Source organism: Apostichopus japonicus, chromosome 15, assembly GCF_037975245.1.
Source record: "Apostichopus japonicus isolate 1M-3 chromosome 15, ASM3797524v1, whole genome shotgun sequence".
Lineage (NCBI taxonomy): Eukaryota > Metazoa > Echinodermata > Holothuroidea > Aspidochirotida > Stichopodidae > Apostichopus > Apostichopus japonicus.
In genome coordinates this window covers 1,172,952-1,198,207 of record NC_092575.1, presented here as the reverse complement: position 1 = coordinate 1,198,207, position 25,256 = coordinate 1,172,952, and the positions used below count along the sequence as shown (strand labels likewise).

The window sequence follows — 25,256 nt, the reverse complement described above, 5'->3', positions numbered from 1 at the left end:
GAAAATATTGAGGGCAGTTTTTGAGCTCTCCCTGCCCCTGTCACAACAATCACATGCCCCCCCCCCCAAACCTTATAGTTCTCTAAGACCACGTACAATAGCTAATTCAACCTCTACAATATCTGTGCATGTCTGTACAGGTATGACTTTCACCATGGCAACCAGCTACGAAAACTCTATTGTTCTAAACAACCAGCTATAAAAAGCCCTATTGTTCTAAACAACCAGCTATGAAAGCCCCTATTGTTCTAAACAATCAAACGATTAGCAACTCCGTATGGTACTTCCTGTAAATACAACTGTCTGTTGAATAGTCGTCAAATTTCGGTTTTAACTTGGATCCAGAAAATGTAACTATTCAAAAGATTCAATCAAAAGGTGAGATTTGGATTGGATGATACCTCAGAATGCATAGATAACTGCTGCACAAGTCATTACTTAAGTCATTACTCAAGTCATTACTCCAGTCAATACTAACATAGGTCACATTGCTACACTATCCCAAACAAGCATGACAAGATTTCAACTTAATTTAAGTCTTAAGTACTGCTTGAAAAGAGACTAAAATGCTTGCAACTTCTCCTAAAAAGTTTTCCTTTATTTATACATTCTGTCCACATTGCACAATATTAAAAAAAATAAAAATATTGAGTCTTTTTTTTCTCTCATAAAATACCAAATGATGAGATAGATTTAATATATATTCTTTTATTATATCAACTTCCACAGTACTGTTTTAACTTGACAAGAAAACATAACAAATTTTACCGATAAAAATAATGACTCATTTGTCTATGATATTGTCAGCGACATATACAAAATAATAATTGGACCATTCAAAGAGTCTACCTATTAACTGTCACCTTACAGGGTCTGACACATGTTATACATTGAAAGTTGAAAATTTTGGGATAAAAAAGTAACAAATTAATGAAATATTTGTATTTTAAGTTTTAAATGAACACAGAGGAGGTCAGTTTGCATAAATTGCAGGTGCTTGTCAATAATCGGCAGCAAGTTACACATTTTCATAAATCAGATGTGAAAAAGGGACAAATCACTGCTTTGACTTTGTTACAATTCCCAGAAAACTTAGGATCCCGAGGAGAAAATTAAATAAAATCTGGTAAGAAGATTTACAATCAGTTTGTTATCAAACATTTGAGCTATTTATATAGGAGTAATGACACTGCTTAAAAAGAGACTACGATGCTTGCAACTTCTCTTAAAAAGTTTTCCTTTATTTATCCGTTCTCTCCAAATTGCACAATTTAAATAAAAATCAAAGTGTTGAGTCTTTTTTTTTCTCTTACAGAATACCAAATTTGGCTTCATTTTGGATAAATTAGATTGTATATATTTTTCTTCTATCAACTTCCACAGTACTGTTTTAACTTGACAAGAAAAAATAACAAATGTTACCAATAAAGAAAATTACTCATTTTTCTATGATATTGTCAGCCACATATACAAATAATAATTGGACCATTCAAAGAGTCTCTCTAGGAACTGTCACCTTACACATGTTATACATTGAAAGTTGAAAATTTTGGGATGAAAAAGTAACAAATTAATGAATATTTGTATTTTAAGTTTTTAATGTGCTTTTTTTTTAAATGAACACAGAGCAGGCCAGTTTGCATAAATTGCAGATGCTTATCACTAATCGGCTGCAAGTTACACATTTTCATAAATCAGGTGTTGAAAAGGAACAAATCACTGCTTTGATTTACGTAAAGATTCCCAGAAACCTTAGGATCTTGAGGAGAATATTAAATGAATCTGGTAAGAAAGGTTACAATGAGTTTGTTATCAAATAATGTATAATGAATACGACTTTATATGGAAAACAAAACATAACTTCTTCCTTTGTCACCTTCAGGGAGCTTATGGAAATGAAAGCGGTTCAATAAATATGGAATAATTTTCTGGAAATAAAACGGAATGAATTGATTCTTGAATAAATTAACAATTAGCTGCATCACTTTTTTACACCATGATCCATCACAGCATGCAAGATCCTTATACATCATGATCTGTCACATGGTGCATGATCCCTGCACACCATGATCAGTCACACAGTGCACAATCTATCACAGAATGAACCATCACAGTATGATCCATCATACCATGTACGATCTGTTTACACCATCTGTTACATGGTGCATGATCCTTGCACACCATGATCCATCACACCATGTACGATCTGTGTATACCATGACCTGTCACATGGTGCATGATCCTTGCACACCATGTTCTGTCACAACGTGTACAATGATCCTTGAATAACATGATCTGTCACACTGTGCAGGATCCTTGCACACCTTGATCCATCACACCATGTATGATCTGTGTACACCATGATCTGTCACATGGTGCATGATCCTTGCACACCATGATCCATCACACCATGTACGATCTGTGTACACCATGATCTGTCACATGGTGCATGATCCTTGCACACCATGATCCACCACACCATGTACGATCTGTGTACACCATGATCTGTCACATGGTGCATGATCCTTGCACACCATGATCCATCAAACCATGTACGATCTGTGTACACCATGATCTGTCACATGGTGCATGATCCTGGCACACCATTATCTGTCACAACGTGTACAATGATCCTTGAATAACATGATCTGTCACACTGTGCAGGATCCTTGCACACCTTGATCCCTGATGGACAATGTTGACTGGTCGGCAGATTCTCAACGGTGTGTAGTACTGAGCTGATTCAACCTATGGTGGCTGCGGACTGAAAAAAATTTAGAGAAAATATCAGAAAATTATTTTTCTGTTTGAGACAGAAATAAGTCAATCATTTCTCTCTGGAACTCTCTGACAAGACTTTATGAATAGACCATTCCAAAGAGCTGTCTATTAAACTTTGTTGCTCTAAATAATGAGGGAAGAAAAAATATTTTAAGGTGTACTAGCTAAAAAGCTGTGACAGCAAATACACACAAGCATTTGTCAAGGGGGTGGGGTGGGAGAGGAGCTATTTGAGGGAATTCCTGCCCAGAATGAGCTAAGGGGTCTCAACCCTCATAAAAAACGCTTGAACTTTCTCAAGAAACAGCAAAGAAACAGACAATTTTTAAGGATGGTGCAGCCTTTCTACCCGTCGTCTCACAGACTTAAGCAACTCAATTCTTAAGATCCCAATCTCTTTAAAATAAAATGTAGCAAGAACCTCACCTTTAGCTTCACTCCTTTAGTTTCATAGGGTAGAAACAGGACTCCTATCGCAGCTAAGAGTGTAAATATTCCGTAGCAAGAGACCGTCATCCGAGGAGAATACGCCAAAAGTACCTGTGAGATGCAAAGAACATGCATATTCATCAATTCTTTGTCTACAAGTTGACCTTCTTTGTATGAATATGCAAACCAGTTATTTACAGAGAGATTTGTTCACTTTTTTAGATGACATTTTCTCTAACCGTCTACTGTTTACTCCTTAAATGAATATCACTACACATGTTGCTTCACACCTCCACAATGTCACATTGCAAACACCATAAAGTTGAACCAAAATATCCAAACCAAAACCAAATAAATATCCAAATATATATCCAAAAATATATCCAAAAATATATCCATAATATATAATTATAAAAATATAAGAAATATCCAAAATATATCCCCCAAAAAAATCCCAAAAAATCCAAACCAAAACCAAAACATGGAGAGAATTATCATGCTAATTGTAAAAAGGCAATTTTTCCCCAATTTTTTGAAGATCAATCAGTGTATACCTTTTGCGACATCGTGCTTACAAGCTCGTGCCACATGTACACACACAAACACACACGTCAACGTGTGTGTCTGCATAGTCTACTGCCCTGTCTCTGGACTGGAAAGCTGTATATCAAGAAATTAAACTCGAGAGAAATGATCTCCAGAAAGATTGAGGTATCAAGTCTACCCACCTGAGCAAAGAAAGGTGTGGTAATTGGACCAAACCTCGCCATCGAGCTGCACATACCCAGACCGATGGAACGGATGTGGGTCGGATAGACCTGACCAAAAAACCAAAACAAATCAGAAGTTAAAGGCCAGAAGCAATCACCAAAGTTGATTCTCAATGAGAAATTGCAGAACAATTTGTTGAAATTCACAAGTGGAATTAAAACCAGGTGAAAAGCAGTGACAGAATTGGTCGCTCTTTAGAAGCACAACATTTCGTTTTTGGAAAAACAGATTGTTTTTTCCAGCAATCACTTTAAAGCAGTCAACATTTAGAGATTCTAGTTTGTGTGATTAACAATATATATCCCAGACAGGAAAACTGGAAACTAAAAATTTAGCTTCAAAGGTCTCAAAGTGGAATCTGTAGTTTTACTGATACAGAGAAGGCCTACTCATAGCACAGGGCCTAATCTCTGATAACGAATACATATGCCAATATAGATCAGGGATTGAATGAACCGACTACACTGTTCAACCCAATTAGCTGTCACTTGCCCACCCTACAACTTGCCTACGGTTCATGAAACACACTTGTTACGAGCCATAACGGCAACACCTGCTGCGCTGCTTGAATCATGTTGCTGCAGGTACCCTCATAATGATCCTCAATCGCTCTAATATCAAACTACAGCAGGGAACCTTTGATAACTGAAAGGTTGCCATGGCAACCTGCTACTGCAATGAAAATCCAACGGCAATTTCTAACTTGCCTCAAAAATATTGCCTTTGCCATTATCTATCCTTAACAAATTTAAAAATAACAATATAAGCCAATTGTAATATATGGGGCTGAGTTCAATGAGAATAACGATTGGTAACATATTGTGGTTATAGCCTCATATGCAGATATGACCAATACTGTTCTGTTAACTACCGCGCATATGCATCACCAAAGTCAATCTCAGTTAATCAGATACTATCAAGCATAAAGCTTTACCTCTGTGGTATAGATGTATATCACTGTGAAGAGTGACGACGAAAATCCTCGTATCACAAAAACAAAGATGGTTATGTAACGTCTGTCAAAGAGAATCATAGATAAGACAAAAATTAATCAAACATATAATTCCTATCACTACACTATTTTAGACTGTTGTAATCCCACCTCTTCCAGCTTCAACAACCTTTCTAGCAATACCACCCACTCTCATGTAATCCCACCACTTCAAGCTTCCACACACTTTCTAGTGATACCACCCACTCTCATGTAGTCCCACCTCTTCAAGCTTTCACACCGTTTCTAGCGATACCACCCACTCTCATGTAGTCCCACCACTTCAAGCTTCCACACCCTTTCTAGTGATACCACCCACTCTCATGTAGTCCCACCTCTTCAAGCTTCCACACCGTTTCTAGCGATACCACCCACTCTCATGTAATCCCACCTATTCAACCTTCCACACACTTTCTAGCAATACCACCCACTCTCATGTAGTCCCACCTCTTCAAGCTTCCACACCGTTTCTAGCGATACCACCCACTCTCATGTAATCCCACCTATTCAACCTTCCACACCCTTTCTAGCAATACCACCCACTGTCATGTAATCCCACCTCTTCAAGCTTCCACACCGTTTCTAGCGATACCACCCACTCTCATGTAATCCCACCTATTCAACCTTCCACACCCTTTCTAGCAATACCACCCACTCTCATGTAATCCCACCTCCCACACCGTTTCTAGAGATACCACCCCACTCTCACATGTCAAAGTGACATCCAGCCACACACCCACAGTCAGTAACAGTTTCTATTTCAAGCAACATATTGGTTTTTGTTGAGAGCCTACGACAGCAGGGGACCGTGACGGTATTAATAACGTGACCGTGGCTGTAAGGGATTATGATAGGGAGCAATTGTGACAGTGAGGAATTGCTACAGTACAGGATTGTGACAGCAGCAGAGTGTGACATTAAGGGAATGAGACAGTATTAGGGAATGCGACAGTACTAGGGATTGTGACAGTAAGGGATTATGATCATAAAGCACTGTGACAGCAACCGAGTGTGACATTAAGGGATTGTGACAGTATTGGAAATTGTGACCGTAAGGAATTGTGACAGTAAGGGATTATGATAGTAAGGGATTGTGACAGTAAGGAATCGCTACAGTACAGGATTGTGACAGCAACAGAGTGTGGCATTAAAGGACTGCGTCAGTATCCGGGATTGTGACCCTAAGGAATTGTGACAGTAAGGGATTGCGATAATAAGGCACTGTGACAGCAACAGCGTGTGGCATTAAGGGGTTGTTACAGGATGGGATTACGACAGTGAGGGGGTACTTACAAATCCACACAGAGATTAAGAAGAAAAATGAAGACTGAGGCCAACGAGAAGAATATCATCAAACTTCTCTTTCTTCCGATGATATCGATTGTTGTAAGGACCACAAATATACCTGAAACCAAATCAGAGAGAAACAGGAATGAGGGAGAAGCAAGCAAGGGAAAGTTTGTTACGCACGCTATGGAAACTAAAATGACGTTAACATATTTTTCCTTCATTTTGTTTTTTCTCTTTCCTTTACGGAAACAGGCCTACACAATACATGCAATACAGGAGTGAATATTTTGTCACCTTTTTATGTCTTTGTATTTCACTGTTCCCTCATCAACCTCCCCCCCCCCCCCCCTACCAAACTTCAAGACATCGTAGGGGATGCGAGAAAGATTCATGTCTTAATCCAATTTGATCCTTTATATTAAGCTGAATTGTTAAAGTTTACAACAACCATGACTTGATTGTTCCATTGAATATTCGATATGAAAATGTACTTGTAAGTTTATTAGAGACATAACGTCACAAACTTTTATCGATACAATTTTTTATTTAGTTCTTTTCCCACCCTGTTTATTTGCATTGATAGAAGCATCATCTCTGCATCTGTTGCAAAGATATGACACTTTTTGTAGATAGGTAATAAATACCATCATATGGTTTCATATAGTTTGTATGTTTCACTTTGACGAAAATTAATAGTTGCTTTATATGAACGTATCTTTCATGGTTACTTACTGACTAATTCTGAAGATGATGTTGCTATGAGTTGCAAGTAACCGGCTGTGTCGAGCTTTTGACAAGAGTCAGCACAGTCGTTGTGTTCCTCAACTTGAGCTGGTAATGGAATAGATAAACAAACAAGTTTGACACATATAATCGGTCCATTAAAGGCTGTACTATCCATAAATCGATTTTGACGAAGACATGCTCACACGTTGTAGTTAGACTGTCTGCCAATGTTTGTAGCACATTTTATTCCATTTTCTAATTTTTCTTTGGAAACCATACTAACATGCAAACGGTGCTTAGAGCATGCTTAGGCTAATGCAGCATGATGCAGCCTAATGATGCAGCCTAATGCAGCTTATGCAGCCTATCAAGAACCTCTGCCCTATCGTAACCTGCATGCAAAATAAAGCCGGCCACACACAGCCCTACAGCACAGACCAGACCAGACTCAACTCCACCTTTGTTACGTGGAAGATATCGTATAGTCTGGCAGTTTGCTTAAGACTACGACTGATCAAGGTTTTGCCAGTTTTAAGTCGCGTCGACTTCAGTCGGCAGAGAAACTGAAAAGTTAGCGAACAGTTTTTGGACAGTGTTCAGTGCAACGTGACAAACTCTGCCCAGTTTTAACAGACTTCACCAATCACAGGTGAATCATTTCGGCATGCGACCTACACGAGCATCGGTCATTCACAGGAAACAGTCCTTACATGCGCCCGTCGGTCGTTCAGTGCCTGGGGGCTCACTTGTAAGAGCATGGGTCCTTACGACTATCGAACACAAGGTCACAACGGTCCAGTTGAGTCTTATTGTGCTTTATTATTGGACCAAGAGAAGTTTCACTGCAAACCCAACAATTTGATTTAAATTGAGTCAGTCTCTCCTAATGGATGCCGCTTAGAACATGGGAGATAAAGACGGGAACATGCATCTATCATTCGTCAAGCATTAATAAATGTTTAATTAAAGGCAGGGGCGTTGGAGCCGGTACGGCAGGTCCGGCTAACGCCGGACCAATATTCACGGTGCTAAAAATAAAAGAAAAAAAAAGTAGGACTAAGAAAAAAAATGGCAAAAAATGAAGAACTAAAATGAAACATACTTCAAAATGTGTTTCAGAAGATTAGTTGGGTGGCAGGGGTCTTGTTTTCGAGCTCTGGAAGTGACATTTCCTGCAATCTGGGAGGCATTTTTTCAAAATTTTCTCCATTACGCTACACGCCAACCATGGTGGCGTGTAGCGTAGTTTGACCTACCAAACGTACCCCCGATAATTATGATAGATGGCCACACTCTGATCTGCCGTACCAATCCCAAATAGCTTCTGACGCCCCTGAAAGGTGAATCTCTCCAGCTGACTTTTCATTCCTGCCACCAACTGTCAACCAACCCCCCCTTGCCCTTGCCCTCCACCCCCCTCCCCCATTTCCTGTCTCTCTCTCTCCAATTCAAACAATCACAAACAGATGAAAGCAAGGAATTGATGAATCATGACTAACAATGTACAACAAATGATATACTCAACCTTCACATATATTTCCGGTTGAGAAAAGCTCAGTCGAGAGAAGAACAATGCCGTAATATGTGAATGCTGTGACAAACCTTTCAAACAAAGGAGAGAGAAAAACAATGACTTTAATCCCACCACAAGCCATGGTCAATGATTGATTAAGACAACAAAAACACGCCAACAATAGGTGAGATTACATCCAAATAAAGGGGTAATGGTTATTGACTTTGTACCTCTCAGACAGTCTTTCAAAGTTATCTCATTTAGTTTTTATTTTTCAAGTATCTTCTTCAGATAATTGATCTACTCCTTGTTTTGATTTTCTCCAATCTCCCCCACCACACTCACTTTTTTCCTTCATGTACTATTCCTTTTCTTCCCCAGAATTATTCTTTCCCTATGTTTGCTATGCCAGAACATTGTTTCCAACACTAATATATTCTTCCACATTTATCATTCTTCTCCCGTGCCATCTTGTCTCCCTACCTCCCAATTTCCTTTGTTTTTATCTCCCTGTGCCATATTGTCTTCGAACCTCCCTATTTCTTTTGTACTATTCTCCCATGCCATCTTGTCTCCCTACCTCCCTATTTCCTTTGTATTTTTCTCCCCATGCCATCTTGTCTCCCTATCTCCCAATTTCCTTTGTTTTTTTCTCCATTTGCCATCTTGTCTCCCTAACCCCCAATTTCCTTTGTTTTTTTCTCCCCATGCCATCTTGTCTCCCTACCTCCTAATTTCTTTTGTTTTTTGCTCCCGGTACCATTTGTCTCCCTACCTCCCAATTTCCGTTGTTTTCTCCCAATGCCATCTTGTCTCCCTACCTCCCAATTTTTTTTCTCCCTGTGTCATCTTTTCTCCCTACCTCCCAATTTCCTTTGTTTTTCTCCCCATGCCATCTTGTCTCCCTACCTCCCCAAATTCCTTTGTTTTTCTCCCCATGCCATCTTGTCTCCCTACCTCCCCAATTTCCTTTGTTTTTTTCTCCTGTGCCATCTTGTCTCCCTCCATCCCAATTTCCTTTGTATTTTTCTAACCATGCCATCTTGTCTCCCTACCTCCCTATTCCAATGTCAACTTCTACCAATGACGGCAGTAATGAGTAGCTGAATTAGAAATACAATTTAATGATCCTGTAAAGCTCATGCAATTGAATTACAATGGGAAGCAATGGATGGAGCCAATGTAACACAGAGATTAATTTCGGATAACTGACATAAGCAAAAAGCAAAGCATTAAATGACAAACTATCACCCATGATACATGTACATGGTTTACTTACAAATACAATTCACAGGAAACCAATTTATTATTGAATATTAATTTATATAAAAGAAGAAAGCAATCAACAAAGTACGGATGCGATTTTGCGATCAGTTCCTCCCATCAAGATTACAAACATATAAGTTTGACGCACTTCAAATTAAAAGTGATACTGTAGTAAAACAGGTGTGATGTCATAGAGACAAGTTTAGAGAAAAACAGTCTGTTTCACTTCTCATGTGCCACCAATGTTCTACCTCAGATTTTCACATCAACTCCCAAGCCCCCCCCCTCCCCCCCCCAAAAAAACAGAAAAGAAAAGAAAACCTGTCTCATTTACAGAATGCACATTTTCAATTTCATATTTAAAACATATTTCAACATCATGGCTTGAGAAACACCCTTCATGCAAAACTTCTAGTGTTTTAAGCCGTGCATTTATATAAATAGCTCAATGGTCTATAAAAGGAGAAACTAGTACAACCAGTGCAATCTTTATACCAAAATTGTTCAATTTAATTCTTAAGAGGGATAATTTGTAATGTTATATTTCTTTTGGGTACCAGCCTGTTAGCCATGGGAACATGAGATAAAGTATCTTTGCTGGAGAAACTTCTTTTACATGGATGGCCTTTAAAAGTATAAGGCACAATCTAAAAATGGGTTGAAAAAAAAAACACTCTGGTGACTTTTGCAGACATGTACCATTTTCAGAACTTGTAGACGATCAATTAAGCTTTTAACATCACGGCCATAGTCCGAGGAAGCTTTTATGTATTATGAGCATCGCTTCTGAGGGGTAGGGGGTCTGGGTTCAATGTTTATGGACGATCGTGGGGTTTGTCAAACTCTACATTACATTTAATGTGTGGTCAATACAGTATTACACACTGCAGAAGAAACAGCCAATAATAAAATATTGTCAGTTTACATGGAAACTAAGATAAACTACTTCAGTCATATCCACTGCTTATTTATCAAGACAGGACAATCCATCATGATAAACCACAGACTAACAATATCTAACTGTTCAAAAACTAAAATCTAAATAGTTCTGCCTCAGTGTAAAGGAATGTTTTGTAAAAAATGGTTTAATATTAATACAGATTCCAAAGTATGATCCTGACCATAAAGGAACTGGTTTGAAAGTTAGACCGCACGGCTTCATATGCAACAGCTAGGGTAAATATCCTCATGTACAAAATGGTAAGAACATGGTCTTAGGTTATGCATGAATGTAGGAGAATGTTACCAACTACCTAACAAGACAATGACGTCTGTAGAACATGATAGAACGAGAGAAGCAAAATGTGTAAGAATATGAAAGGAAACCAATAATAACCTCAATAAGAAGAGAGGTGGAGAATGGAAATGAAAAATTGGAACCATGAGTGAATAGTTGATGATGTTCACTTACCAAATAAAAAACAATAAAAATGAAGCTATAGATGTTCTCCATGTCTTAAATAAATCACTAATTGTTCCTCTTGATTCCTGAAAAAGATGTAAAACAAAGAAACATTAGAAAACACCAAACAGCTTCTCCCTAAGACAATGATGGTTTGTGGTATTTTCTTTGAAAATTGTCATTTCCAATATTTTGAATATTAGGTAGACCAGAGTGCATATGTAGAGATGAGACAGGTGAGCTGGAGGAAGGACTATAATTGTACAGAGCTACAAGTGATCTATCAACGTATCCATAACCCAAAAGTGGAAAGTAGCTTGATAGAGCTTGCTGAATATGCCCAGTATGGATAACACAATGGGATTCAAGTCACGGCAAACGGTTGGGTAACATATTGATGTGCTACCAATCTACAATGGTCCTTTTTAATGATTATTCTGGGCAAACCTTTAGTGTAAATGCTACCTTAATCCAGGCTGACCTTGGAGATTTCAAATCAAAGCAGAGACCAGGTTTTGCTTGGTGGTCCCAAAAGAGATGAAAAGTGAAAATGAGCATCGATACAAAGCTGAACTGAGATGAGATATGATCAACATGTACTCACATGCACGTATATATTAACCAACTTATGCAATCATTGTACTTATATGCACACATATGGTAACTCATGTTATACAAAAATTTAATCTGTATTTGAAATGCCGTTTCTTTTAGATACAAATAAATGCTTAAGACATTCCAGATGGCTATGTGTCTTTCATCTCCAGCTAGTGAAAAAGAGGTCCACAGCCACACACATAGCAATTATCTTAGAATACCCCAAGTCTACCAAAATATTATTAACCTGAAAACAAAAAAAAAGGAAAAAATGTTTAATACCAAAATGACAAGAAAAACTTACCGTGGAAAATTTGACTGTTAACCTACCATGTGGTAGGGATTTCTTATTGACCTTGGCAACGATACGTAGTGTTCTCTCTGCATTTCGTCTTTGGCCGGAAACAACGTCAAACATTGGACTCTCTGGTACAAACTACGCAGATGACAAAATGAACAGCAAAGAATCACGATACAGCAAAGAAGGTCACCTCACAAATACCCAGCCCTGCATTCTACAAACTGAGATATCCTGCCCTAATTGGCGGCCATTTCCTATTCATCTTTTTGTCTTTATTAATCTAATTCTTAAAGGTCACTAGCATTGTTAAACATGTTTCTCTAATGTGTCCTTCATATGTAATATTCTTATATATGAATATTTTTGTGTACAAGTTGCATATTAAAGAGAATATGAACTAATAGTATATGTAAAAAAAACTTTTGCAAAGTAGATCGTAACATTAATCAATAATTATTAATCAGAGTGATGAAAATATTCTGAACTGCAACCTTTGATAATTTGAAGTGTGATTATAAAACAAAAACACTTTCCTTCATCCATAGTTCTCATTCAGTCTTATTTAATATAAATGTGGGAAATACAAGTCATCTATTGTCTCAGTCCCACTGTTCCCACTGTTCCCACAGTTCCCACTGTTCCCACTCCCCTGGCATCTCCTTATTTCATTTCTCTAATAACCAATAATTTCTCTCACATTCATTAGGATAAGGAAGACAAGCTGAGGTAAGGCAGCCAGGAATAGAAGGACTCTCCATCCATATAATGGAACAACAACAGCTGCCATGGCAACCACTGTTAGCACTCCAATCACCCAGAATATCTAGCAGAAAGAAAGAAAGGAAAAAAGGTTATAATTTCCAGGATTGCAGTTAGCATCAAAATTGATAGAGTTTGTGTATATGGGGGCGGGCGGGGGGAGGGGAGGGGAGGGAAAAGCTGTTGTGGAGAGGGTATTGATTTTAATGACCCCCACAGGTTACTTTGCATTTCATTATTGACTCAAATTTTAAAGAACTATTGTTAACTTTTTAATCTCCATTTATATGCAAATTAGGGCCAAATTATGGAGAAGAAATCGCAAATGCAAACTGCATCTAGGAGGTAGCAAATTCTCACTGCATCCTTCACTTCTCTTTCAACTATAAGTAAATTCATTCACTTGTTAAAATACACTCTATTTCCCTGTTTAGTATACACACCTGCATTAATCCAAGCGTTCTTCCTCTGCTCCGAGATGGCAAGAATTCAGCGTATAATGGCCACCTGGAGATAGAAAACCAGAAAGCCATCAAAACAATAGAGTTCTTGTACTCATTATAGAGAGGAAGCCACAGCCATTTATACCAGCTACTGCAGCTTTCTATCTGGAAATATCTTATTTACATAGTGTTCAAGTTTTGACACCTGGTGACCTTAATTGAACTCTGACCTACATCAAATTGTGTACAAACTATACAATACACAAGGCTATCATACCATGCATATATGAGCTCTTTTCAAGTTTTGGTTTCTGGAGACACCAATTTTGATACAATGCACATTATGTATCATTGAAGACAAACATGGTTGCTGTGGAATATTCTGATATTTTTGTATGACCACAAATTCAGCCATCTTTGACATTAATTTGTGTGAAACATGAACATTCTCAAGAGAACACTTTTGTAAAAAAGAATGTAAAAAAAATCACTCATAAGACCGCAAAAAATATCTTAAAATAACTTACACTTGTGCAGCGCCACCAAGACCCACCCCAACACAGAACCGTGCAATGTACATCCAAAGAAGAGTCGGTGCAAAACTGCTCAGGATTCCAAATACGAAAATCCAGAAAGATGAAATCCAGACAATCTACCACAGATAAAGTAAAACAAGAAGGACAACAATGACGAGAAGTTAGAAACTAGATTTGATGAGGAAGGATGAAAAGATGAGTAAACAAATTGTAAAAATATGAAACAGTGAAGCCACAAGTCATTTTCATTACCAGATCTTTCCAATCTTTTCACTTCATCTAAGAAATAACAATCTTCAAATTTTTCAAATCTACTAGGTTATGAGGCTACCTGACAAACAACATGAGTTGATACATTGTAGGCAAAACTTATACCATCTGTGAGATATTTCAAAGTTTTTGCGCCCCTGCGTAAAAAAAAAAAAAAAAAAAAAACATACACTGATATTGAATGCACTATCTGTATACACTTAAAGTTTTGACTGTGTACAAAGTATACCAGGGAAAAATCAAGGACAAACTTGGACAAAATCTCTTCTAGATTTTACATCACCTGTAAAGCAATAACCATGCTTTTGTTTGTCCTCTGCTACAAGGCTAACTAACGGACAATATGAATATATATATACTACATTGTAGAAACAGCTGAGAAGGACAAAACCTATTCCATTTGGGGGATATCATGGTTACCGTATATTTCTTTGTGTATGTAAAATATGCTCTTGTGAAATTCACTTTTGAGGGTACAATTTGACTGCGAAGCAACCATACCAGGGTGAAATCAAGGACAAAACTGCAAATCCAACATCTCTTGCAACTTTGATCATTATTTATCATGACATTTTATTTGCATTATCTTAAAATGGAAAAACAGGCTGGTCTTTTGCCAATATACTATGAAACTAGTGCATGACTAAAATACAAGTTAACAAATACCGCGATAAACCAAAAATATATGTTGCCAATTTATGTCCGGATTGAATAAGTTGAAGGCTGGTGCAAACAGATGACATCAAAAGATAGCCATAAATACAACTTTACTTTGTAAAGACAAATTTCTAACAATGTGGAGAAACGATGTTTACACGTTCTTTTGCCAAGCTTTTGGTTCCTATGTGCAATAAATCACTCCCATCAAAATTATGGAAGGAAAGTTTGTACTCACATTTTTACGGCCGTATTTATCACTCCAGGAACCAAATGTGGAAGCACCGATTAAATAACCGACGAAGACCACGGTGGTAATGAGGGCCTTCTTAGGAAGAGAGAGTGACCAATCGCAGTGTAACTGATCTGCTAGGATACTCAAGATGATGATTTCGAAAGCGTCGGCCATCTGAAACGACGATTGAAGAATTGTCATAGTACGTTAAAGGACACCTAGGTTATGTCTGAAAAATGTTGCCATAAAACACCAAAAAAAAGACAAAGGTTTTTTTTGTCTATTCATTAAACTAAGAATGTAATTGATGAAACTACGGTGAAAACATCCTTGGTATGTTTCTTTCACCACATGAATGTTACTTCCACCACATGAATGTTACTCTCACCTGTCCAAGGGACAGCCGGTGTTAATGCTACATATGATAAAGATTTAAGAGCCAACAAATTTCCCTTTGAGATGAGTTTTAGCTTAATTTTTCAATGTCTCAATGTTTATGCCTTCTCTCTACTGTAGCTGATCAATGTGAGTATTGTTTTTACTTGCTTTCATCTTCCCAATAGCATGCCTACACCATAGGGATAAGCCTTTATGTTTCTGTTCACCCGAGTCTACGTATGTAAGAATAATCAGACATTAGACAGTAAGTATATACTGAATAAACTGATAGGTCAACAAAAACTAACAATGACCAACCAAAGTTTTGAGGTCGCTTTCTTTGTTCCATGTTACTGTCGTGCTTGGGTTCAGTGTAGTCCCAAACTATCTATCTTGAACATCTGTGGCATATTGTGCACAACATGGCATAATCCTACGCAGTTTGTTAATGCTACATACATTGTAGCTTCAATTGATATGTAAATAATACAGACTTAAAAAAAAATATTAAAAAAATATAAAAAATAAAAAACTTAAAAAATAAATTGGTCAGTGGTAAACTTGTAATCATAAATGTTGTAGGTTTCAATCGGACAGGAAATAAATGGAAAAAATGAACAAGAACGGTCATTTTTACATTTTTTTTTACAAATGTTACTATTTACAGTAGGTTTAATAAACTTTTCTGTAACAAAAATTACAAAGCAAATATTTGTTACCCCTCACAGTTAATAATATATCAAATAATTATTCTTGCTCAAGAATAAATATATTAATCTTACAATTTTGCATATAACAGGCTAGTGGTTTCAATGTAATAATTCTTATAACAGATGACTTAATTTCCCTTGAATATCCTCTACTTTTTCACTAAAATAACTAGTTAGTAACTGTTAAACTAGGATGTTAATGAAATTGTTCTACTCAATCACCACTGGGAGTGTAACAGAATGATTATATCTATTACCGCATTACCGAGTATAGCATAACCGCACAGCACAATGCTATACTCAAAATGTGCACATTGCAATTATAAGCACAAAGATATAATAGCAATTTGCGTACATATATGAACTTCATTATTTTATGATGGACAAATTTCAAAACCTTCAAAACTTGTAAAACAAACTTAGAACACTACAGGTAACGTTGTTTCCCTACACCCCCATATAAGGCTTCTCGTCGTACAACTAGTGCAACCATGCATGTTCACAACTGTGTGAAACTGTTAGACTATGCATTAAAATCACTTCTGGAATTTACTAATAAAAGTTACCAGCATTATCAAACCATCTGTTGCAGAGCTAATTACAACAAAGTCACAGCTTTATCTTGTGATGAATTAAATCCATGAGTGATGTGTGAGACATTAAGTTGCAAACGCAGTCAGCTGGAGTCAATGTACTGGCATTGAAATCCAACTGCAGTGAAGGCTGTTTGTTATTAATGCTGTCTCGAGCACAACAGATGTGTTTGTGTGTGCACTGTGCAGGTATGCCAGCTACATACAGTGTACTCCTTCCAGTTTAGTTTAGTCACTGAGCCGTATCAAAGAAATTTCCAGTGCATCAAAATTATTTCGCACTATTTTGCAGTATAAACACGAAGCTTTCAAATCACTTCCACATTGATGTTTTGAGTCAAGTTGGTGCCAATCTAGTGGTACCTTTACTCACCAGTCGAGGAAGGATAATGTCACTGAAGACATACTGACGTTGTTATTCTAGTCTTCCAAAAATAACAAACAAATGACAAAAAAAATAATAATAATAAGCTGTAAGGATTTGCAATTAACATTCACAAATTTGTCAGACACAATGTTTTTTTTGCGATATTGGACTGAAATAGATTTACAAATAGAAAGAGTCAACTGCGCGTGTCCGCTATCTACTGTAGTCTTATCTCAGTTACATCAATTTGTCTGAATGGCACAGAGAATGCAGACCAACAAAACCTGCAGATTCCAGTCTATAGAAAGGCTAACATAACCAAAGCTATTGGGTTGAAATTCTTAAACACATACAGAACAAGTCATGGACAGAATTGGTGTACATGGGTCACGTTGCTCTCACAGAAAGCTTTTTGCCCATTTGACTGGAAAGCAACTTACTGATTGAGTAAATGTACTATTTTATATACTTAGATATGTATGGTGGTTCCATAAATCATGTAGTATAATTCAGGTACTGTCCTGAATTGGAGAGTTGGGGTATATCAGGTCTAGCATCTCTAACAATTGCAATCACAAACGCATAGCTAAGAAAACTAAAATAAATGTCTAGATTTTCCAGGAAACTAATTAAATTAATTAATACACTGACTGTGCACAAACTCACATATATACCTAATACAGACAAATGAGTAAAGAAACATAAAAATATAGCTAACAAAGTGGCAAGTGATATGCTGTTTTACAAGCAGCAAAAGCAATTTCATACTTTAGGAAACCAAACCAGGAATGGCAGTTTTAGTATCAGTTTTATATCTCATGTGATACACAGCATGCATGTTTTATCTGGCTAAAGGAGCTACAGATTGACTATAATCTTCCTAGAGGTGACTTTCTGCGAAGCATGAACCCTTGGAAGTAAATAACACTGACAAAGAGATTGTAAGCAAAAAGTACATAAACTGCTGTATTATCACTGCTAAGGGCCTCTGTAGTACTGAATATGCGGCTTTACTGAATCAATACATATGCATGATGACGTCTGTTAGATTTAGGACAGTGGAAGACCCACTCAGATTTACACTTCATGTTACTGATTACTTACATGTCTCCATGTACATATGCACTTTCCTATCTACAGTACCTAACCTTTTGCGACTGAAAAAGTTTTAGGACAGCGCCCCCTATTTCCCACTTTGGAGACACCACCCACCTTCTCATCCTTCTGGATCTGCGATATTCTGCAACTATTTTATATTATAAACCACAGCCAAATTATGAAATGTTGCATTTAAAGGCATTGAACACTCGCCCCAAACCGTGCGTCACGCTCTGAAAAAATTAACTTTCCGTTGCTTGCAAGTGAGGTTTTCTTCTTGTCGCTACAAAATGCAGACAGTAATGAAACGTGATACCTTGTTACTTTTTATCTATACCTGAGTAGTCCATCGGTGCTATGTACACTGTGTTGGGGGTATTGACAGTAGCTGTATGTATTGACTGTACACAAGTGTCTAATTACCGACGGTAGCAAGCTGTGTGTGTATTTTCTGGGATCGATGGTGGTGTCTAACACTTCTGTTACACCTCACTGGAAACTAGGTCAGATTACCGGCATGAGTTGTTTCTTTGTGTGCGAGTCTTCACACCCTTTAAGAGAGGTGTAGTTCACGTCTGCGATGTTAGATGATGTCTATACCAACAGACTTCAAACTACACACTTGCATTTGCTAGTGGTATATAACTGCTAGAACTGTTTGCCTTTGGCATCAACCAAGTGATAATTAGGCATTTCCTTTGGGAAGCAATCAAATGATGACAATAAGCACTCATGCGAGATGAGGAAAGCAAACAACACTAACAACAGGAGCCCTGACAAACTAAGTTCAATATTGCCAAGGATTCTCTAGTCATTACAAATTTGATTGTTGTATGTATTATTTACTAGTTTGTACTAATCCCACTAGCCTGTACAGTAATGGTTGTACACACATACAGATCTATACTGTACATATGTGTACTAACCCAGCTGTTGCTGTAATTTCTGTAATATAAACAAACCTATGCAACTCTACTGCACATTAAATCCCAACAAATTGACTTAATTTTCAATAATAGTTGTCTGAGTCCCCCCCCCCCAAAAAAAATGTCAGTAACTTTTTCTTTTTAGAGAAAATAGGTTTGAGCTTTGCTCTCCCTGCCTCCCCACCCCCCCCCCCCCATAAAAGTAAAGGGCCCCTCAAAAAAGGAGTCTGCCATATTCATTTTTCTTATAGTTTTAAAAGGACACATAATATCTTCATGGGCATAAGGTAAATTACAATGGACAAAGAGTGTCCTCGTTGGACAAATGTTTGTTTTCATCTCTTCCCATCCCCTCCCAGCCGCGCCCCCCTCACTCTCAAACTGTTTGCCAATCAAAATAGGTGTCGTTGGATGAGATGTACTGTTTGCAATATATATACCATATGACATCAAGTTCAAAATCAGCACAGATGGCAAAAGAAATAGGGAGGGCATCAAGACACACGACAAAGTTTCTTTAGTATCACTGCACATACAATCCTGCTTACATGTAGGTCAAAGTTAATGAAATACCAACATCAGGTGACTTTCATGTTATCTCACAGTGGACTTGTATACTGGCCTAACTTGTTTGTAACTGGTGATTAACAAATCCAGAAAAAAAAAAAAAAAAAAATAGTCAGTTTACACCTCCCTAGACCATTTGCTAAGCTGTAACCTTTGTTCCCTCACCATGTTGAAGCTGGATAGATGTTTGCTACAAAATTTTGTCGCACATAGACCTTATATTGTGTCATGAAGTTTGCAATCAATATTCTAGATCATACTTGCTCCCTTCTGGTGCACTTTTTTTCTCATGAGTATTATCAAACAGAGCATTTGGGTTTTATTATTGCACATGAAAGATGAAAATATTAAATGGGTATACATCTGTTGGACAGTCAACAAACTGTGCAAAATTTTAAAATGTGTTGGTCACATGTTTAGGAGTGAGTAATTTTCATTTGGCTATTAAGCTGTATTTCTGTCAAGCCCAGGCTATATTTCACTGGCTTCGTAGCCTTTTTGCGCTAATTTTTGTAATTTTTTTTATCCATGGATCAACAGTGACCACATCTAGTAGATTCCCTGGTCTTGACTCATATCACTGTATAATAAAGAAAATTATGCTGAAAACCCATGCATTGTCAAACCATGATATTAATAACCACATGAATTGCTTAAAATGAATATTAAAATAATTTATGAAAACCTTTCAACATGGAAAGTTGAATGTACTTATTGTTACACATTTTGTGTGAATCTAGACCATCTGATAGCATTACTTAATGGCTGAGGTCAGCTAACCTGTGAATATAAAAACTTCTGTGTTTTTGTGTTTAACCTTCACGATTCAAGTACTGCACTGGCAAAAATATGATCAAAGAGTAATGAAAGCAGTAGGTTAAATCTCACTAGTTTTTCCATAAAAATAAAATTAAAAAAATCACAACACTACTCTTGGTTCCTGGCTTTAAATTCTCTACAGTATTCCCCTTGTGCCCCTCTCCTCCCTCCCTCCCTCCCTCCCCACCACCCCCCTTCTCTTTTCCATTTTACTAAAAGGAAAAAAAGCACTTGGCTAGATCTAGGTAAAAACCTGCTAGGGAGATTGTGGCAGGTTTCAATATTTGATTTGAAAAGTCAAACCAAGTAAACAGACTTTTGGTGCCGAAACATAAATGTAATTAGCAACAGAACAGAAACATTCTTTGACCTAGTAGTACTTTTTCAAATTATGAATAGTTCTACTCTGACTTGATGATATAATATGGCAGAGATATCGAGGCCTCTAATTTGTGGGCGGGTTTGGCGATGCATGATACAAGACATGGATTCCAATGTGTGTTGTTCTAGTTATCAAGTGTGGTATTGTATGCAGGCAGCTTTTTGGCCTCAAATTCAGAGATTTCTTCCAGGTAAGATGGAACATTTTGTCGTATCTGCTGGTATCCATTTAAAGGCCATACAGGACCTCTTTGATGGCTGTAATGTGTTATCCCTAGGTACAAAGAAGGGGGGAGGGGGAGGGGGCCCATAGGTTGGCTTAAATTATACTTACAAATAGGACCCCTGTGATGCAACTTATTTTCAACTGAAACAAGCCAAAGCCACATTTATCAATGGCCTCCTCAACTGTGTAAGTATCCTCTCCACCTGAGGAATTAGAAAAAGAAGAAGAATAATAGTTAGCACAGTTACGTCATATGTACAAATCTCCACACCAATCTCATAAAAAATGACGCTTTTTAAAAAAAATTAAAAATTTGAACTTTTCAGCATCAACATAACCACTACGGTAGAATCTATATTATGTTATCTGTTATTAACCTTACAAACAGTTGATATTGAACTCACTTGTCATTGATGGGTAGAGCTATACTTTTTTTTGTGGGGGGTAGGGTGGGTGGGAGGCGGGAAGAGGAGGGGGTTACTGTAATTCAAAACATTATAGCAAATGGTTTACTGTTATTTGTAGTTACCTTAGTACACTACACTAACATCGACTGTACATACAAAGAGAACAAAGTGTGTTCCTTATTTTCTCAAATAAGAGCTGAAAAGTTTACAGCCCGGGTTAGCTGCTCGTCAATCTTCAAACAGCACCTGCTGCAAATTTACTATGCCTTGCTTCTCTACTTCTCTGTAATGCAATGTACTTTGATTTCACAGAACATGCTGAATCACAGTGTGACAGTGACAAAAGTCTATCCCTAATTGGGCCCAAAATTCATGAAATTATCAGGTTATAGCAGAAGGCATGCTTCTTTCTCTTTAAGGAGATCCTACTGTACTGTTGAGTGCTTGAGTTGATAGGATTTTTAACCACAGAGTTCCAAACAGTACACTAAGGTACTCCTCACTTGAGACACTTTCATGTATATGCCAAATTAATTACCATACAATAAGATGACAGTGAAACAACAGTTGTTGCCAAAAAACAAAGAGTGGGGGGGGGAAGGGGAGGATAATTCCTCTCAACTGGTGCTCAGTAATTTAATAATAGGTAGTAAACACCAATTGCATATTACTACTAGAAACAAACCATGAGGGCTACAGCAGTATTTACATCCAGTCTGTACCAGTTCGCATACCCTATCAATAATTTTATTACCGTAATTTACGGTCTGGGAGTCACCGGTTTGACTGGTTTATGTTCAGAATGTGACATGATCCTTGTATCACCTTTCAAGAGAGATAAAAATATCGGTATATCCACCCCTGAGGAAGATATTTCTTACAATATTTAGAAAGAATTCATCCTGTGCAAAATTACTCCAACCTTTATGAGACTATGGCAAAGCTGAGGTAGCACAGAAGTTACATTAATGCTCATGTAGTTACTATGCACAGTGGGTTACAATAACAATGAATTAATATTGGTGCTCACACCTAGACAAATAGATGAACTTATAACTTTATCATCCTACCTACGTTAAACCTACTTTAATGAACTATTTTGTATTGAATATCTAGTTAGATCCCTAATTCCAAGTATAAATTTAGGAGTGTTTAGCTGCTCAGTGGTTAACGCCGGTGCCTTTCAATCATAAGTTCCCTGGTTCTAGTCACTCCCAGATTAATGTATGTCGTCCAGTTACAGAGTTGTTGACAATTAACAATACATAATCATGGACGTTAAATATGAATGTAAGAGACTGACTTCGGTCAGCTTGCGGCTTTGATAAGCCAATGAGGCTTCTTTGCGAGTTCCTGCTTGCCGGAGGATCTAAAATACATACATACAAATACATATATCAAGTTGCTAACTTTCATAAAATAGAGAATTCATTGCTTACCAAGAAGAAGTTCCTCCGATGATGATCCTTGATCATCCAATGCTTCAAAATCATTCCGCTCGACCTCCTCGAAGTTGGTCTCGGGGAGGATGCCGGTACTTTCATCTTCTTCCGCTTGTTCTCCCAGTACAGCTGGTTCTGTCTGTTGCTGCAGCTGGTCTCCACGGTGATCGAAGTCACCGCCCTTCGTGCCTTTCGTGACACCATTTTGAAAGATGATTTCTTCTTCCTCAACATCACTATCTTCCATCATGATGCTGGAATGGAGAAGCAATTCTGTTACTAAACTTTGCTGTATTAATTTAAAGTAAATTTCAGGCATTTTTTTTGCCTTCAATGATTTCATTTTTTTTATATACCACAATCTCAAGTTAACTAGTCCACATTTAATTCAACTATATCAAAGCACAGACCGAGTATTAATAATTGCATATATGGCTATATAGGCCACCCCCCCTCCCCCTCCCCCTCTCCCCCATAACCACACACACACAATCTATGGGAGGCTATAACATTTCTGCTCTTCTCAGCTTGATCAAAGTTAGATATTCAGTGAAAGTAAAAGTTGTTTTAAAACAGATTAATTGTCACAAAACTAAAAAAATAATTTTTCAATGTCACATTTAAGACAAGAAACTGCTAAATTCTTTCTCGGTATGAATTGTAATCATGCCAAATTTCAAATTCAAACTCTGGTGGTCAATGGGAAGAAAAATATGAAAATAATTTTAATATTGAAAGGAATTGGTCACAAATGTGTGAAAGCATTTTACTGTTAGTAGAAGCATATATATTTAATGTAAATCATTTTCCAAAGTCTTAGAAGCTAGTGGCACTTTTCTTCTCTTTCAACGCGCACCTTAAGAGTTAACAAAAAGAACTTTTATTTCACACATACATGCATAAAATACATATATATATGTATAGAAAGTGAAATAGAAAATAATATGTTTTTTGTTTTATTTTATACTTTTTTAGTACGTGTCGTTTTATTTTCTCAGTACTTTCACATTTTTGTTATGCTTTATATAATATTTATTTGTGGCACATATCCAACATTTTTCTTTATAACATTATGACTGAACAAAAAAATATATACAAACCCATAAAAACAAAATATTTTCAACACATCCATAAAATATGTGTTTGCATAGGAAGGCAAAGAAAGTAACATATATTGCAAAGTATTGCCTTCTTTCTGCTTGTTTGTAGGTCTAGCACTTATTGGTTCATTACCATTTATAATTAATTATTTTCACATAATTATATTTACAATTATATATCCCATACTAGTCCTCCTAACTGTTTGTTCATGAAATTGGCACAAATGTTTGGTGAAATGCATACATTGACCAATTGATACTGAATGTTATTGATGTAGGCCTATAGGCTAGAAGTCTAGGACTGTCCATATTGATGCAGGATGGCTGATATACAGTACATCACATTGACTGATAGTGAAATGTGATATCAACACCTGTTGTATTTTTGTCTTTTGCACTGACTTACATCAATTTATTTGTATATGAAATACATCCAATTTGTTTATTTACATAAGAAGAACCAACTCAGTCTGAATCATACCACACGAGAGGGAGAGATGAGGAAGGATGAACAGCTAAACAATTTTTAGAAATTAGTTGAACCTGAGAAGTTCTAAGATAAGGCCTACTGTAATACTAATAATTACAGTAGCAATATGTAGTATCACCCAAATATGGTGTCATATGCAGTAGTCCTTAATACTTCATATGAAATATACCAAGTATAATTTTTGGTCTGGCATATAGGCCTAGGTCTACTGCTAACATAAAGCTATAGGCCTTATTTTTAGGCCTGACTGTAAGTTAGAGTAAAATTAGACTAAGCCAACAGACTTCGTCGTACTCGTACTTTTCATAGTTACCTCAGAAGGGAAAATCGGAACGCACAGATATATCGCTTAGGTTCGCAATTAGAAAAAAATTAAGATCCTTATTGATCTCAAACTCTCTCGTTGTCGGTTCTCCAGCTAGTACTAGTTTCTCTTTAAGCACCTAAACAGACGTCAGATTCTCGCTCCTGCCATATGGCAAAGTCTAGCACTTGAAAAGTTGCAGGTTAGGTCTAACGTACTACTGACGTACAGCCCGGCGTCTCTCTAACTAAAGTTGCTATATTCTCGATCTTGTATGGTCCACGTTGCTTGTTTATATTCGCAGACAAATTGTGTATCTCTGAAGTATACACATTTCTGTGTTGTGTATCACATTGTTTGTGTGTACGATAATTTATTGGCATAGACAGCGTGAATTATTGTACGGACGCCTATAAAGTCTATCTAATGAACAACAAATGACTGTAAATGGCGGAAGAATCAACGTACACTATGGCGAACT

The 25,256-nt window shown here is 37.1% G+C and overlaps 1 protein-coding gene across 3 annotated transcripts; it reads right to left on the bottom strand.

Annotated features, from left to right (window-relative positions):
- Window positions 1–1,122: 1,122 nt before the first annotated feature.
- LOC139981408 (synaptic vesicle 2-related protein-like) lies at window positions 1,123–25,198 on the bottom strand. 3 transcript variants are annotated; one of them, XR_011797836.1, is made up of 17 exons: window positions 24,785–25,198; window positions 22,879–23,135; window positions 21,141–21,235; window positions 14,971–15,141; window positions 13,797–13,921; window positions 13,270–13,333; window positions 12,765–12,890; window positions 12,071–12,202; window positions 11,179–11,255; window positions 8,514–8,590; window positions 6,995–7,093; window positions 6,266–6,377; window positions 4,916–4,997; window positions 3,939–4,028; window positions 3,208–3,321; window positions 2,410–2,764; window positions 1,123–2,324 (listed from the first exon to the last, which is right to left on the bottom strand). XR_011797836.1 is itself a non-coding variant. In XM_071993780.1 (16 exons), the coding sequence occupies exons 2-16, from the start codon at window positions 23,129–23,131 to the stop codon at window positions 2,744–2,746; spliced, it is 1,638 nt and encodes a 545-aa protein (XP_071849881.1). In that variant the 5' UTR covers window positions 23,132–23,135; window positions 24,785–25,198; the 3' UTR covers window positions 1,123–2,743. The 3 variants fall into 3 exon arrangements, 2 of the variants coding, with proteins under 2 accessions (XP_071849881.1, XP_071849882.1); XM_071993780.1 differs by having other exon boundaries at window positions 1,123–2,764; XM_071993781.1 differs by lacking the exons at window positions 21,141–21,235; window positions 22,879–23,135; window positions 24,785–25,198 and adding an exon at window positions 16,622–17,063 and having other exon boundaries at window positions 1,123–2,764.
- Window positions 25,199–25,256: the final 58 nt, after the last annotated feature.

What these genes read in the sequence shown, in the direction of transcription:
- LOC139981408 (XM_071993780.1), bottom strand. Translation starts at nt 23,131, where the DNA reads ATGATGGAAGATAGTGATGTTGAGGAAGAAGAAATCATCTTTCAAAAT. An exon ending in TAACAGTCAAATTTTCCACG is followed by an intron (nt 11,256 to 12,070) that starts GTAAGTTTTTCT and finishes CATCTTTTTCAG; the next exon opens with GAATCAAGAGGAACAATTAG. An exon ending in CTTAATCTCTGTGTGGATTT is followed by an intron (nt 4,998 to 6,265) that starts GTAAGTACCCCC and finishes TCTCTTTGACAG; the next exon opens with ACGTTACATAACCATCTTTG.